At 46.6% G+C, this 17,374-nt stretch overlaps 1 protein-coding gene across 1 annotated transcript; it reads left to right on the plus strand.

Moving 5' to 3' along the window:
* The first annotated feature begins 6,000 nt into the window (after nt 1-6,000).
* LOC128328802 (cathelicidin-related peptide Oh-Cath-like) lies at nt 6,001-10,907 on the plus strand. The gene is made up of 4 exons (XM_053258882.1): nt 6,001-6,189; nt 7,530-7,637; nt 9,067-9,150; nt 10,828-10,907. The coding sequence occupies exons 1-4, from the start codon at nt 6,001-6,003 to the stop codon at nt 10,897-10,899; spliced, it is 453 nt and encodes a 150-aa protein (XP_053114857.1). The 3' UTR covers nt 10,900-10,907.
* The last annotated feature ends 6,467 nt before the right edge of the window (nt 10,908-17,374 follow it).

The raw sequence follows: 17,374 nt of genomic DNA on the forward strand, positions 1-17,374 counted from the left end.
CAGCGCCAAGCACCAGCTGCAAACAAGGCATTTTCCAGGCCACAGGGTGCAGCTGCTATATACTGAATGCTTTGAATTTACTTTGGGTTCCCTGTTTTTTCTTTTATTTTTCCCTCTTTTACATGCAAAGATTGCGTGAGATTATTCAACATTTGTCTGTATGAAATATCTTCTGTGCAGATAAAACAACTTTAAAATGAAAACAATATAATCTTCTAGCACTAAGAGGGGGGAAATAGAGCATAATGAGCCATTTCAGATAAAATGCAGCAGTCTTCTCTTCTGCACACCTCCTGGAATACAAGTGATAATTCTCAAAAGAAAATGAGAAGCCCACCCAAGCAGCTCAGCAGGGATGATTCAGCATTTACTTCCCCTCCTCTGAGCTAGCCCTGAGACAAAGGCTTTAATCTGTGACAGAAGGAGGGAATTCCAAAAAGAGAGGCCACTGCTGAACAGGCCCTGACAGTCTGAGCTCATATCAAAAAGGGAATTTGAGGGAGGGGGGAGGGAGAGTGTGGGAGGCTTATAAGGAAGCCAGCAGTCCCTATGGTAACCTGGGCTGAGCCACTGAGGACTTTAACAGGGGGCACTTTCTACAAATATTTTTGCCTCATGCAAAAGTTACCCCCCACCTTCTGAACATTTGGGAGAGATGAAGACAGGATAGAAATTATTTGCTGCTCCCCAACCATACTTCTCCCTCCACAATGCCCGTTCTGTCAGAGCAATGTGGTTGGAGATGGAGTTCCAGTGCATTGACCTTTTGCACCAACTATCCTAATGACCACTAGGGGCACTGGGAGTAGAGGTAGTGAGTGAGAGTCTCTTTACCTATCCCTGCTTTACCTCTACCCTATGACCCCTGCCTTGACTCCTCAGTTACTTCCTGTAGCAAGTCAGTCCTCTTCCTTGTCCACCAAGTCCATCTCTCTCTCTTCCTACTGATTCATTATGTATCTAATAGATAGGACAGGTCTTTCCTATCCCAAATGTACTTCAGCAATAAATCAATTTAGTTTAGATGCCTCCTGCCCTCACTCTGAAGTCTGAACTGGCTCAGTGGCACAGCAATATATGCGGACCACTACCAGCGACAATAGGTAATTTCAAATACTTCCTAACGTTCACTGATGATTATTTACAATATATAGTTGTCTTTCTACTAAAGGAGAAATCACAGATGCTCGAGAAACTCCAGGACTACGTGGCCATGGCATGCAACAAATTTGAGAGGAAGCCAAAGATCCTGTGTACAGACAACAGAGGAGAATATATGTCCAGTGCCATGCAGCAGTTCCTGAGAGAACATGGAATCGTGCATCAAACCACAGCAGCTTACAATCCATCCCAAAATGGAGTGTCAGAAAGAAAGAACTCAACTCTCCTGGACATGGTAAGATGCATGCTTGCTGATGCATACCTCCCACAGAAACACTGGGAAGAAGGCATCATAACTGCTACATATATACAAAACAGAATGCACACAATGGCTGTAGGAACAATACCATATGAACTTTGGCATGGTCATAAGGCACCCATGACACATTTGCATGTCTTTGGATGCACTGCTTATTCATACATCCCAAAGGAAAAAGGAACTAAGTTAGGAGCTAGGGCCACAAAAGGGATTTTTGTAGGCTACTCAGCGCAATCCAAAGGCTACAGAATTCTGGATCCTGACACCAACAAGATAACCATCAGAAGATTGGTGTATTTTGATGAGAATGAAAGAGCTGCATCTTCAGAGGGGGCTTACACTGAAGCAAGCAACCAGATCAAACACCCTTACAACTGGATTATGCTTCCTGATCTCAGCAGAATTGAGGAGGAGACAGTAGATGCAGATCCAACCACACTCAACACAGAGACCTCCAGCGATCCACCAGACTCACCTGATATAGTGGAAGAGACCACAGAGGGTGAGGTGAGGCGATCAGCGTGCTCAACCAGAGGTGTTCCAGTTCCAAGACCGTCCTGCCTCGCAAAAAAGGTGGAACAACCTTAACCCTCGTCATGGGAGGAGATATCCCAGCTACCACAACCAGAAGCCCAGAAGTGGAAACAAGCAGCAATTGAAGAGCTTGAGGCTCTACAGAAAAACAAAACCTGGACTCTTACTAAGCTACCTCAAGGAAAGAAAGTTATAGGCTGTAAATGGGTTTTCAAACTCAAACATGATGCTGACAGTGAGGTTCAGTGCTATTAAGCCAGACTAGTAGCAAAAGGATATTCAAAGAAATATGGAGAAGACTACGATGAAACATTTGCACCAGTAGTCAAACACACCACAGTAAGAACTCTGTTGCATATTGCTGCTAGCAAAGGAATGCATGTTGAACACCTAGATGTGAAAACTGCATTCTTGCATGGTGAACTGGAAGAGGACATTTACATGCAACAACCATTGGGTTTCTTAGAGAAAGGCAAAGAGGACCTTGTATACAAACTGCAAAAGATCATTTATGGTTTGAAACAAGCTTCCAGAGCGTGGAACACAAAACTGAATGATATGTTACTTCAAGTAAACTTCAAAAGAAGTGAAGCTGATCCCTGCCTGTACACCAAATGCAGAGATGGCAAATGGACTTACATTTTGGCGTATGTTGATGATTTGATTCTTGCCTATGAGAATCCAGATGACAGCAAGGAAATACAGGTGAAACTCAGAAAATTAGAATATCGTGCAAAAGTCCATTAATTTCAGTAATGCAAATTAAAAGGTGAAACTGATATATGAGATAGACGCATTACATGCAAAGTGAGATAAGTCAAGCCTTAATTTGTTATAATTGTGATGATCATGGCGTACAGCTCATGAAAACCCCAAATCCACAATCTCAGAAAATTAGAATATTACATGGAACCAAGAAGACAAGGATTGAAGAATAGAACAATATCAGACCTCTGAAAAGTATAAGCATGCCTATGTATTCAGTACTTGGTTTGGGCCCCTTTTGCAGCAATTACTGCCTCAATGCGGCGTGGCATGGATGCTCTCAGCCTGTGGCACTGATGAGGTGTTATGGAAGACCAGGATGCTTCATTAGCGGCCTTCAGCTCTTCTGCATTGTTTGGGCTCATGTCTCTCATCCTTCTCTTGGCAATGCCCCATAGATTCTCTATGGGGTCAGGTCAGGCAAGTTTGCTGGCCAATCAAGCACAGTACACTGTATACTTTTCAGAGGTCCGATATTGTTCTATTCTACAATCCTTGTCTTCTTGGTTCCATGTAATATTCTAATTTTCTGGGATTGTGGATTTGGGGTTTTCATGAGCTGTACGCCATGATCATCACAATTATAACAAATTAAGGCTTGACTTCTCTTGCTTTGCATGTAATGCGGCTGTCTCATATATCAGTTTCACCTTTTAATTTGCATTACTGAAATTAATGGACTTTTCCACGATATTCTAATTTTCCGAGTTTCACCTGTAATGCATAATCTGAACAGAAATGTGGAAGTCAAGTGACTCGGCAACATTGCACACTACTTGGGCATTCAAGTACAGAGAGAGAGATGGAAGTTTCCTCATCAACCAAGAACAGAAAATTAAAGAACTGATAAACTTGCTGAGACTGGAAGACGTAAATCCTACACCAACTCCAATGGAAGTGAACTACATAAAGCAAGAAGATCAAACTGACCCACTATCTGACAACCATAGATATCGTGAAACATTGGGTAAGATTCTATATACACTCACTAGGCAGATATCAGTACAGCGGTTAGCTTACTTTGCAGAAAGACTGCATCACCAACAGTCAAGGATTGGAATGTGATTAAGAGACTTGTTAGGTACCTAAAGGGTACTGCACACTTTAAGCTCAAGCTGCCAGCTAACAGTGGACCAAAATTAGAACCAACGTAGATGCATACTGGGGTGGAGACCTAACAGAAAGGAAATCCACCAGCGGTCATATAATTTTCTATGGAGATGAAGCCATAAGTTAGTCAAGCACCAAGCAAGACATAACAGGATCATCTACCACTGAAGCAGAATATATATCAGCTGCACAGGGCTGTCATGAGATACAGTGGCTACGTCAACTACTGAAACATCTGGGTATAGATGTACCACAGCCCGTACCAATGTATGAAGACAGCCAAAGCTGCATTCAACTCTCCAAACAAGAAGATGTAAAAAGGCATACCAAACATATCAATGTGAAGTACCATGTAGTGAGAAATCTGCAAAAGGATGGACTAATCAAGCTGATCTACTGTCCAGCAAATGAAATGCTTGCAGATCTACTCACTAAGCCACTACCAAGAGCCTGCTTTGAAAAATTGAGAAAGAAAATGTATCTTGTGATGTGAGTCACAAGACATCGAGAGGGGGTATTGGAAGTGAAGGACTTTGGGCTGCCTCATGCCTCAATGACAGAGGGGGCAGACTAGTGAGTCAGGCGGCTAGAGGCGTCAAGACATTGGTCATTCCTCCTCTCTACTGCTCTGACACTATCATAGATTGCTACTCTCAGGGACTTCCTTCCTTCCCACCTCCCTTCTTCTCCCTGTCACACACGTAGATTGCTACTCTCAGGGACTTCTTTCCTTCCTACCTCTCTTTCTTCCTCCTTCTTCTCCCTGTCACACACACTCGCCCCTCTCTCTGCACTATGTGTGCAGAGATGCAGACAGCATCTCTCTGCATCCAGCTAGATAGATAGATTAGAGAGCCTATCTCTCCACTTTCCTATCTAGAATGGAGTTCTCCAATAAAGACTCCTTATATTGATTTGGAACTATGAACTGGCTCCAAGTTTCTTTTGGCTCTTTGTATACACGCATGCCAGGACAGACTCTGCTGTAATAGGAGGGTTTCTCTTACCAGACAGAATTCCCAACACCTTCTACATCACACAGTCTTCTTTTCCCAGCAAACAATCTGGTGCCTGTTTGTAGTCCTGGAGACATGGGCTAATGTTGTGTTCTCTTCCAGCAGTTAGAAAGCACAACTGGAGTGGAGGGCCATACACACATCCTCCTCCATGAACATAAAAGGTGCATGATTCCCAGTAAGCACACATTGGAATTGATTGGAATGGACTGCATGGATGTTTGTTTTTGTGTGGCTTTTTTAAAATAAAGTGAACAGTTTCCTGCTATCAAGTCCCAGAATCAGAATTTGGTTTTTTCTCTCTTTGCACCATTGATCCCCCCCCCATCTCAAAACCGGGCATCACCATGGAACAGCCAACCTGAGGTCCTCAGTGCAGCATTTTGGGCTTAGGGGTTGCTTCATCTCCAAAACTGTGCACATTCAGGTAGAAAACAGAGTGGGCCAGGCCATTTTTCACACAGGGCTTTTAGCTCACTTCACCTCTGGAATGGAGGGTGCATGTTCACATATCGCCAGATTTACCCCAAAGTCCCTGCTAGCTATTGGGGAGCACTTCACACACAATTCAGGTTTTTCATTGCTTTATTAGAGTGTAGCCCGAAGCCCGATTTCTATCCAGGGTTAAAAAAAAAATCCACTTTTCAGGGTTAAAAAAAAATCCACTTTTTGCATCCGTTTTTTGGGGCAGCTTCAGACTCACTGTAAAGCTTCGCAGTAAACTCACGGTAAAGCTGGCTGTGTGAAAAACAACCTGGGAAACTCCTTCCCATGCAATGAAGGACACGAAATGCATCGTGTCACTTCTGAGGTTGCACACATTCACTTCTGAGGTTGCACACATTCACACCCACTCTGGATTACTGAGCTTTCCTTTCTCCTACAGTCAGCAGGAAATTGGGAAATGCTTCCATCCCCCAGTCCCGGGTCCCAGCTCATGCTTCGCTGCCCTGTTGGTCAATAAGTATTTCTCATCAGAAGAAGAAGGAAGTCCTTTGGGTAAGTCTACTTGAGGGTTTATCTCTGGTGAGTCACCACTCCAGAGCAAGGCAGCACATAAAAGGGGGACACAAAGCTACCTCGCTTGGTTGGGACACAACGCATTGTAACCCCCAATCAGAACTGCAGCTTGGTGGGGGAAACAACAGTCCTGAGATGGAGGGCCGTGCCTGGAGAGTCCTGTTGATGCTTGCCATTTTGGCAGCAGCCACCACAGCTTTGCCCCCTCAGCAAGCCGCGTGGAGCTACGAGGAGGCCGTCTCCTTGGCCATAGACCTTTACAACCGAGAACCCGAGGGGGACTTTGCCTTCTGGCTCCTGGAAGCCAAGCCTCAGCCAAAGTGGGTAAGTGCACGTTGGGTGCTTATCTAGCACTGGATGCTGCAGGGGGAGGATTTGAACCTGGGGTTCCCACACTGAAACCCAACGCTCTGTCCAATCCACTACAGTCGCTCTCAGGTCATCAGCTAGAGACACATGAGCAGCCTTGTCCCAAGGCCCATCTAGCTGTTTCACACAGTGGCCCACCAGATGCCACTGGGAGCCTACAGGCAGGAGTTGAGGGCATGCCCTCTCTCCTGCTGTTCCTCCCCTGCAACTGGGATTCAGAGGCATCCTGCCTTTCAGGCTGGAGGTGATAGCCCTCCAACTAGTTGCCGATGATAGACCTCTCTTCCATGAAGTTATCCAAACCCCTCTTAAAGCGAACCAGTTTGTTGGCTGTCACCACATCTCATGGCAGAGAATTCCACAAGTTGATGATGTGTTGTGTGAAAATGTACTTCCATTTGCTGGTCCTAAATTTCATGGCAATCAGTTTCATGAGATGACCCATAAAATTGGGTCCTCAGCTTAGCCTACTTTACAGCAGATTGCGGAGGTGGTAAAATTCCACTGGAGCTCTTTGGGATAAAGGCAGGAGTGTAGCTATAATTGAGCAGATGGGTTCAAAGAACCCACGGCCCCCAGCTCCTGAGGGCCCCCCAGCTCCACCCCTCCCTAATTTCTTCATTATCCCCCTCACTACAATGGGCCTCCAGGGAGAGGGGTGAACACGGGCCCCCTCTCCCCTAGCTACGCCCCTGGACAAAGGGTGGGATGTAATGAAATTAACAATTAGATGGAATATTTTTGTAAGTTTGTCCTCAATGGGGACTTGAAAACTGGCACAGATTTGACTGAATTTAGCGTCTGCAGGCAGGCATATTGAGTTTCGGCCGAAAGGGACAACAGAAGAAGAAGGAAACGATGAAGGTATGAGCAGATTGAGCAAACACAGGTGCTCAGTTCAGTTCTACGTACCTGGACTTAGTTACAGTAGAACAGGGATCCCTAACCTTGGGTCTCCAGATGTTATTGGACTACAACTCCCATCATCCCCAGCCACAGCGGTCAGTCACTGTGACTGGGGATAATGAAAGTTGTAGTCCAACAATATTAAATCACCTTGGAGATCCTCTCTTACACTACTTATATCAGCAACTGACCGTATCAAACAGAACCTTGTGGAATTTCCATTTTGCATGGATTTTGCATGCACGCTCCAAAGGCAATTGACGCAAAAGCCGCATGTGTGAAAGCACCCTAATTACCCTCTGAGAACTGCTAAAGAAACACCGGGCCTCATTGCCAGACTTCATCCTGTTGGCCTCTGGCATTTATTGTTCTTCTTGTTTTCTCCTCAGGACTCCTCAGCAAAGTCCCCTCAGCGAATACGGTTCACAATGAAGGAAACCAACTGCCCAGTCTCCAAGGAGCGGTCCCTAGAGGGATGTGCCTTCAAGGCTGATGGGGTGAGGGCTTTTGTGCTCACACTGCACCCACTTTTCTCAGGGTACCACTTATAGGCTGTTTTGGCTGCATGCTGGGATTCAACCAAACAAAGACCCAGGGGAGACCAAACCAGTGGGGAAGGGGGATCCTGCTCCAGCAGGGGTGCAGATCCCCCCAAAGCATCCAAGGCACCCCACTCATATTTTTCTACCCCCTGCAAAAGTATATTCCCTCTCCTCCCACCAAATTTGAGCTTTCCCTTTGTCTGCACCCCTGCTGCACCCCAGCTCATTTCCCCACCCCAGGGAAGGGGGGGAGCTGGTCTTGTGGTAGCAAGCATGAATTGTCCGCTTTGCTAAGTGGGGTCTGGCTTGGTTTGCATTTGAATGAGAGACTACATGTGTAAACACTGTAAGACTTTCCCTTTAGGAGGTGGGGCCGCTCTGGGAAGAACACCTGTGTGCTTGCACACAGAAGGTTCCAAGTTCCTTCCCTGGCAGCATCTCTGAGATAGGGCTGAGAGAGACTCCTGCCTGCAACCTTGGAGAAGCCGCTGCCAGTCGGTGTGTCGACAATACTAAGCTAGATGGACCAGTGGTCTGACTCAGTATATGGCAGACCCTATCACTGCTCCCTCTGAGAGGGATTCCCAGATATTGTTGACTGCAACTCCCAGAATCCCCAGCTGCAGTGGCTTTTGCTTGGGGGTTATGGGAGTTGTAGTCAACAACATCTGGGAATCGCTCTTAGAGGGAACACTGCTCTCTATGTTCCTAGGTGGCAGCTCCTCAGAGTCCTTGGAGCCAGATCCAGCCACTCTCTTGGAATCCTGGGCTACTGCAGACCCAGTATCCCCCGGTGGGGTTCTGGTTCTTCTCCTGGATCCCCCTCCATCGCCCCTGGTCCCCAGGAGTAGAGGCAACGCCAGGCCAAGGTTGAGGTCCAGCTCGAAAGGTGGAGCACACACTTGGCTGCTGAAGGCCTCCCTCCTAATGGGTCTACTTGGAGGAGGGGCAGACCAGCAGGGATGCCTCCTTGGAAGGAGGACTGCCCTAGGAGTCCAGGAAGGGGTGAGGCCCCAGCAGCACAGAAAGACCTTCCATTGTCACCAGCTCTTTGCTGGCTCAGCGGTTCTCAGTCGAGCTGGCCTACCTGCCAGAAACTAAATTTAAAAGATCCACAAAATGGCAGCCATTGCAGCAGGCAGAGGGGGTTGGCCAGCCTGCTGAATTTTTGGTTCTTGGAGGATTCCGTGAGCACTCCTGTGCCTCTGTGGCACAGCAAGGGAATATTCAGCCCCTAAAGAAATCGAAGTGAACAAATCAAATGGAGAGGTGACAAAATGGTATGGGCCTGGGTGGGGGACGGGTCTTTCAGCGTTGGTGATGACCTGGACATTTGCTGGCCACTCATTGGCTTTCCATTTTGCCCTCTTCTTCTCCCTCACAGCTGGAGAAGGAATGTTCCGGAACGTTCTCTGCCCAACAAGGGACTCCCATTACCCAGTTCAATTGTGAAACTGTACCTAATGATGTAAGTGTACCCTAAAGGTGAATTTGGGGAGAGGGAGCCATCCTCAAAGAAGGCTATGGAAGGGACACTCTGGCACCTTCCCAATATACATTTTTCCAGCGCTCATATCTGTGAGGTTTAGAATCCAGACCTGTTGGATTTCTGCAGGGAATGGATGCATGCCCACATTGAAAGGTGTGATCCTGGAAACCTCTGGGTTTGCTTTCCAACCCAGGGTGATTGTCATTGTGTGATTGTCATTGCCTGCATATTTGGCAGATTCCATGGTCCCCTGTCCATGTTCTACTTTCCCCCCTGCTTTTTAGCACGCTACAATGCATGTGCAGCACATGGGTGGGATGCATTTATGAATGTATGTGCCAGCGAATTTGTGGAATTTGCTGCCACCAGATGTGGTGCTGGCCACTAGCTTAGATGGCTACAAATTCATAGTGGAGGACTATCTGTAGGGGAAGAATGGCCGTTCAGTCCCCAAACAGCAGACCAAAACCAGTTTGGTGAGAAAGTAGCAAAGCAAGAGGTCTTGACTTAAGACAGTTCTTTAGTATTGAAGAACTACAGGGATTTATTTAAAGAAAAGGTTACAAAGAAATGTGAAAAAGTCTGCAGCTTAATTTCAGCTGTAGCTCATGGCTGAAGAGAGAGACCATAACAAACAGCCATCTCTGGAGAGACAAAATGGAGACTAACATGAAGAACAAAGGTGGGAGGAGTCTAGCACTTTTATCCATGACCCTAACCCACCCACCCCCAGTGGTCACTGTGAGACATTGCAGCTGAGAGTCCTCCTAGCTCCAACACTGTCAGTGGCTGTTGGTGATATGAAGCCTTCATGCTCAGTGGAAGCATAGTGAATACCAGTTGCTGGCGGGTGAGGGAAGCAGGAGAGGGCTAATGCCTTCATGCCCTGCTTGTGGGCTCCCCACTGGCATCAGATTGACCACAGTGTGGAAAGGAGGGCCCTTTTGGTTGATCTAGCACTGGGGTTCTCGACTTTGGGTCCCAAGGGCACCCTTAAGACCGGACCTTTGGGCCCAAGTCTGGGGCCCCATTTTCGGGGGGGACGGACGATTAGCACTCCCCCGGCCCACCAGCCAGTGCCAGGAATCTTCTCCCCACACCAGCAAGCCAAATGCCAAGCTGAGCTGTCCTGTGCCCAGGGAAAGCCAGGCGGTGGCTGCTGCTCCTGCTGCCTCTCTACCTGACTGCCTGCCTCCCAATGGGAAGCCCCCCCTTCTTTGCCTTGAAGAGGCACCCTTCTCTGCTCCTGCTGCTGCTGCTGCTGCTCTCCCCTGCACTTGTCTGGTTTTCTCTGCATTTTACCCATGATCTCTCTGGGTTTCTGGATGGCCCGGAAGGTATGTGAACACATGCCATGGGGGCTGTGTGCATTTTTCTGCTTTTTGCCCATGATCTGTCTTGGTTTCTGAGTGGCCCAGAAACCCTCTGAATCCATGGGCTTGTGAAATTTTTTCCTTTCTTTTTTACAAATGATCTATGCTGGTAGATTGTGAATGATCTGTCCCATCACTTGGTCAGTTGGGCTTGTGTGGCTAGGGAATGCTAACTTTTATTTGTCACTGTGTTTAACACCATGTTCAGCTGCTTCTGAGTACCTTTTGAAGCTAAATAAATATTCCAGGAAATGCTGAGTTTCTTCTCCCTCTGTCCCTGCAGCACATCCGCACCAGGAGATCACCCAGTCTCATAAGGAAGGAGCTTAAGAAAGCCAACAGCCGCATTTTTTAGAAGAAAAGGCCGGCAGCTGCTGCAAGCATCTTGAGGAGCACAGGACCTTGTATGTGTTTTTAAAGAAAAACAAGGCGAAAGTGAAAGTGAAAGTGGTTGTTGTGTGACTTAATCCTCCGTTGCTTCTGTTGTGTGCTTCCCACTTACTTGAGCAGTGAGAAATTCCAGAGGCAGCAGAACCTGACTTTGGTTTGTTTCCCATGAGCCCCATCACCTGTTGAGATCTTCTAGAGAGGTACATCTGTGGTTGCCACCAGCTCGTCTGGCAACTACTCGGGAACTGGCCTTCTCCGTTGCTGCCCCTGGACTTTGGAATGCGCTCCCTGTTGAGATAGGAGCCTCTCCATCTCTGGCAACTTTTATAAAGGCGCTGGAGATATATTTGTTCACCCTGGTTTTTAATTAGATTTTAATTGTAAACCGCCCAGAGACGAAAGTTTTGGGCGGTATAGAAATATGTTAAATAAATAAATAAGATAAGATAATTAATAAAGCAAAAATCCCTGGAGTCCACAGTGCTCTTTTCTCCAAAGGAAACAAACCAAAGTCAGGGTCTGCTGCCTCTTGAATTTCTCACAGCTCAAGGAAGTGGGGAGCACACAACAGAAGCAATAGAGGATTAAATCACACAACAACCACTTTCACTTTCACTTTCACTTTCACCTTGTTTTTCAATCCAGGCTTTTCTTTTTCTTTTCTTGGTCTATCCTGGAGGCTTTACACACAGGGCTTCTGCCCTGAATCTCCTTCAGAAGATAGTGTGTGCATTCACACATCAGCCAAACTTACCTCGAAGTCCCTTCAAAATTTTTGGACCCACTCCACACAAAAACGGGGCTTTGTGATGCAAATTCTAGCTTATCTCGACATGTCAGGGTTTTTTAAATGTTGGTTTTAAGCAACTTCTTCTGAAAATGCAGGAGCAAATGGGAGAGGCACTGAGGCAGTATCATTAGCATGATAAGAGGCATGCTTTCTTCAGAAATGCAGATCTATCTCTGCAGAAGTTCTCCCCCCACCCTTTGGCTAGAAGGAAAACACAGAGCATGCCATGTGGACTTGTTTCAAAACAAAACTGAGAGCAGAAGGGAGGGACTGCTTCCCTCAATGCCACATGTTTACTTCCAAGTGGCTTCTCTCAGCATTTACCCCAAAACCTGAAGCCAAGTGCGAATAACTCCCTGATGAAGACCTATCAAAAAAGCAAAGCCCCTGCTAATGGGCAAAGAGGCACCTTTTCAAGTGGTGAATATAAATATCTGTAGCAGTAGTTGTAGCCTTAATGGCAGGATGCCTCTGAGCAAGTGCAGAGTGCTGGTCTCCTTGAGGAATCGGCTTTGATTTTAAAAAGTAGTTTTCACCTCCAAGGAACACCACCTTTCCTTTTCAATTCAAAAACAAGTTTCTAGCCCTTGAGGTTTCATGGATACATGCCATTGCCAATGCAATGCAGAAAATACAAATAAATTTTCATTCATTTTGTATTAACCTACTCAGTGTGATGCATTCATTTTGAACAGGGCAGGCAATGTTTTTATGGCCCAGGGTTTTGTGCCTTTCACAGCTGCGTGATCGGCAGAAATCAACCAGGGAAGCTTTTCTTTCAGCGTTGAGATGCTGCACTAATGGATCAAGTCTCTCCTTGTCCATGAAAAAGGACAACAAAGAACCCAAATTCTGAACCCAGCATTTTGGTTTTTTAAATAATAACGGAATTGTCTTTACATAGAGCAACTTGGAAGCAGGGTGTGGGGGGAAAACATAGAAGTGAATGAAGGGCAGAAGAGAGAACTCCAGGCCCTCAAAAGAAGACAAGAAAGCAATAGAATGGCTGCGCCCTAAATGCAGAAGCTGCAGAGCATCTAGCGGATGATAGAAGGTCATTAAAAAGATGGTGCTAATTGTCTGCTGTCAATAGCTCTGTACGCATGCATGGACATCCCCTTGGCATGTGTACCTCTGGATCCCCAACCCTTCCAACATTCACTGGTTCTTTTAAAAAGAATTAAATAACTAGCTGGCCTGGCGGAAGAGCATCTGCACCTCTAGTTCTCCCCACTCCTTCCCTCCCTCTCCGCTCTCCCTCCATTCTCAGCCCCACCCACCCTGGCTGCTGCCGCTGCCACCACCACCGCCACCGCCACCATTTTCTTTTTTTTTCCCCCGCTGCCATTTTCTCCCCACTGCCGCCACCACCGTTTTCTCCCCCGTCACCATTTTATTCCCCACCCTGCTGCCATTTTCTCCCCCCTCAACCCCCACGCCTGTCCGCCGCCTCTCCCCCTCCCAGCAGCTCGCTTGTGAACTCTCACGAGAGCTGCCACACATGGGATTAGCAATGGGTACATTTTAGAGAATTAGATAGATAGATAGATAGATAGATAGATAGATAGAGATAGGCCATTTTAAACAATCACATTAGTCTAGGCCAGGGGTTTTCAACCTTGGATCACCCACACTTGAGCCATTGTGGCTAAGGATGTTGGGAGTTGTAGTCCAACAACATCTGGGTACCCAAGGCTGGGAACTCTTGCTCTTTCATGAGCCCTTCGTCTCCCCGCCCACCCCCAAATCCAAAAACCTCCAACACTTCAGCTGTTCCTTTTAGGGAAGGTGTTCCAGTCCCCTGATTATTTTAGTTGTCCTTTCCTGCACATTTTCCAGCTCTACACTCTGTGTCTCTGTGTGTGTGTGTGTGTGTGTGTGTGTGTGTGTGTTGTTCTGTTTGGGGGTGGCGGGGTTGGTCACCCAACTGTTAAAGGCATAGCTGCTCTGCTAGCAAAAACAGTTACATTTGGCAACTCTGCATATGGTGGACAATTTTGACGAATTACTATTGAAGACATGGGCATATGCTGCCACCTTGAGGTAACTCTATATAATTACAACACTGCAGTCTGCAAAACTTTATAAGGGAGAAAAGGCAAACAGAACCCCGCACAGATTTGTTTTTATTTAAGTTGCTAGTCCTTGTTAAGATTGTATCCAGTGCTGAGTTTTCATGCCAGCAGTGTATATGTGAGTGCTGTCTCGTTGTTTTGCTATTTTAAAAAATCTGAGCATTTTAGTAATTATTGGCGTGATTCCTGTTCTGCGGCAACAATATCCCAACCTAGAACTGTAAAGCATTTTGCAGGCTGAAAACAGTCAGTGAAATATAAACATGAATTGAGCACAAAGCACCCCCCAACTTGTGTTAGTACATTTATTTTCTGGGGTCAATTCAGATGTGACATCAAAAAAAAATGTGTATGTGATAACTGCTACCGGGTTAGCTACACAGACAAACATTAGAAAAATCCATGTCGAAGGATATCTGGTATAAGAATATGCGGAATATTGTGATTTCAGAGAAGTTAACCCATATTATTCAATCCCGCTCAAACCAGACTACAAATAATGCATTTTATGTAATTTGGTCAGATGTTATTCTTTACACTAATCTGGAAAATTGTGGTTGTTTTCCCAGAAAATTGTGGTTGTTTCCCCCTTAGGCAATATTAGAGTTTGCATGAATTGGGGTTTATTGTATTAGGTTTTGCTGTTTGTGTTTGGCTCAGTGCTTTTTAACGTTGTAAATCCATTTAATTTAAAAAACTGAGCGCAAAGCACAGCAAAATAGAGTGGTGCCCTTATTTGAAAAGTCCATCCTGACTTAAGGTGGATAGTTAGGAGTCTGTACTGCACATGCTGGTGGGCGGGGGGGCGGAGACTACCCTTACTGAACTCGTGTAGTGGCCATCTTTAGTATGGGCGCCGCCGCTTCGAATCCTCCAGACCGGACATCACAACAGGTCTTGCCGGTGTCCGGATTGGTTCTTTTGCAGAGCAAGTGTTGGAGACAGTATACTGGGTGTTTGGGGTGGGGGTTGATGGAGGAGGAAGGAAAGCCCCTGGTTTCTTTACACTGAGTAATTTGCAGACTTTCATGTTTTGCAGAAGTTGAAGACTTCCGAGGATGTGTATAAATTTGTTTATTTCGGCCCAAGGCCAGCATAAATACAAGAAAAAGAAACAACAACAATAAAATACATAAAACATTAATACCTTCAAATACCATATACATGACTAATTTCATTCAAATGAAACCGCTTAATCTGAAATGCACAGCCCGGCATCTCGTGCCTCAATCACTCTAAACCGAATCCTGCTTGCTATGAAAAAATTTTTGCTACCCTCCTGTAAACGTACTCTGACTTAGCAGTAAGGAGAAAAAGGACCTTGTCTCCATCAGAAGGGCAATTAGAATTGTAATGAATTAATAGAGGGGAGAGAAGCTTTCCCCTTAATTCAGTATAAAATCTACATTTCAGCATCAGATGTTCCGTAGTGTCCCCTTCACCGTTCTGGCAGGGGCATAATCTTTGATCATAAGAAGCGTCCTTCCAATACCGCTGACTTCCAAGGATGTGGCAGGAGGGGTGGGGAAGAATTGTGGATGGGGTGGGCTTTCTCTGCAGAAGGGTGTCATTGTTTGCTTTCCATACAATGACACCATCTCTGGAAGGCTGGCCACCTGCTTCAGGGCACTATACCCAAGTACAAGGATGTATGGTGGTTACAATCTATTTACTTTCTTACTTACTTAGCAATAATTAATCATTGTTGTTGCTATTGTTTTACTATAAAACGCTTTTTTGTTGATAGACACAAAGTGCTGAACAGTAAAACCTGGTTTCAAAAGAGCCAGCGTGGTGTAGTGGCTAGAATGCTGGACTAGGACTGGGGAGACCCGAGTTCAAATCCCCATTCAGCCTCATCATACCTGCTGGGTGACTCTGGGCCAGTCACTTCTCTCTCAGCCTAACCTACTGCACAGGGGTGCGGTGAGGAGAAACCTAAGTCTGTAGCACACCGCTCTGGGCTCCTTGAAGGAAGAGCAGAATATAAAATGTAAAAATAATAAATAAATAAAATCGTCCGGTCTCTTCACTCTTGTTTCACCAGCAAAAGATGGCCACTAGCTTAGATGGCTTTAAAGGGGGGATTAGACACATTCCTGAAGGAAGAGAGGTCTTTCCATGATAATTGGCCATTATGGCTAAATGGAGCTTCCAGGCTTAGAGGCAATCTACATCTGAATGCCAGTTGCTTGGGAGTGACAGCAGGGAGCCTCCTGCCCTGTGGACTTCCTGGAGGCGTCTGGTAGGCCCTGGAGGGAAGCCAGATGCTGGGCTGGGTGATGGGCCCACTGTGGTCTGATCCAGCAGGGTTCTGAATCTTATGACTCTCCCAACTTCTGCCCTTCCTTCTGCAGCTAATCTGCAGGCTGTGGCTGAGTTTTCTCCTCCCTCCGCCCACCCCTTTGGCTCAACTGGAATGTTATGTGGCCCAGGTCCGGTGAAGCCATAAGGGTAAAGTGTGCCATCGAGTCGGTGTCGACTCATTCTGTATCCTTTGGTAGAATACAGGAGGGGTTGACCATTGCCTCCTCCCACACAGTATGAGATGATGCCTTTCAGCCTCTTCCTATCTTGCTGCTGCCCGATCGAGGTGTTTCCCATAGTCTGGGAAACCTACCAGCGGGGATTCGAACCGGCAACCTCTGGCTTGCTAGGCAAGTTATTTCCCGCTGCGCCATTAGGTGGCTCCATAAAGCCCCTTTAAATCCAGGAAAACTGCTTCCTGGGTAGGTGACGGAGCGCAGAGTCTGAGGCACCATGTAGGGAGCCCTTCACCATTTCATCACTCCAAAGTGCCCCTCCAAACGACCTTTCCTGATCTAAATGGGCTGTAATTGCATATATTGGCAGAAGGGATTCAAAGTCTGTGCCGAGGCAGATTTCTCTGGGCAAGGTGTGCCACAGGTGGCCAGTGCTGAAAGGCCCTGATCCAAGTGAGAGTCCTTCAAAGTGTTCCAAGCGCTTGAAGGTCCCCACCACTCACACCTGGTACACAATGACCCTGCCAGGTGGGTCAGACTGAGGATGCAGATCATGTAAGGGCTGCGGGTGAAAGATTGTGTGGAGGCAGAAAGTTGACCACAGCCCGACAGAGAACTACCTAACCTCACGGTCCATGAACCAGGCCCACAAATTTTGGCTGTCGGTACTAATTCAGGGGACAAAGGCTCACAGGTATGTTTGGCAACATCTGCCCCCACCCCGCTAGAGATGAGGGGGGGGGAATTGTGGCTTTCTCTGTAAAAGAAAAGGCTCCTGGGATATTAGCAATAGCAATAGCAATAGCACTTACATTTATATACCGCTCTATAGCCGGAGCTCTCTAAGCGGTTTACAATGATTTAGCATATTGCCCCCAACATTCTGGGTACTCATTTTACCGACCTCGGAAGGATGGAAGGCTGAGTCAACCTTGAGCCCCTGGTCAGGATCGAACTTGTAACCTTCTGGTTACAGGGCGGCAGTTTTACCACTGCGCCACCAGGGGCTCTTGTCAGGAATATTGTCAGGAATGCTGGACTGGATGGACTCGATCTGGTCCAACAAGGCACTTGTTATGTTCTTGAGCAAGA

Source organism: Hemicordylus capensis, chromosome 6 (genome assembly GCF_027244095.1).
Source record: "Hemicordylus capensis ecotype Gifberg chromosome 6, rHemCap1.1.pri, whole genome shotgun sequence".
NCBI lineage: Eukaryota > Metazoa > Chordata > Lepidosauria > Squamata > Cordylidae > Hemicordylus > Hemicordylus capensis.

Excerpts from the sequence above, each read along its gene's own strand:
- LOC128328802 (XM_053258882.1), top strand. The coding sequence starts at position 6,001 with ATGGAGGGCCGTGCCTGGAGAGTCCTGTTGATGCTTGCCATTTTGGCA. Across the intron at positions 6,190-7,529 it reads CCAAGCCTCAGCCAAAGTGG|GACTCCTCAGCAAAGTCCCC; the intron begins GTAAGTGCACGT and ends TTTTCTCCTCAG. Across the intron at positions 9,151-10,827 it reads GTGAAACTGTACCTAATGAT|CACATCCGCACCAGGAGATC; the intron begins GTAAGTGTACCC and ends CTGTCCCTGCAG.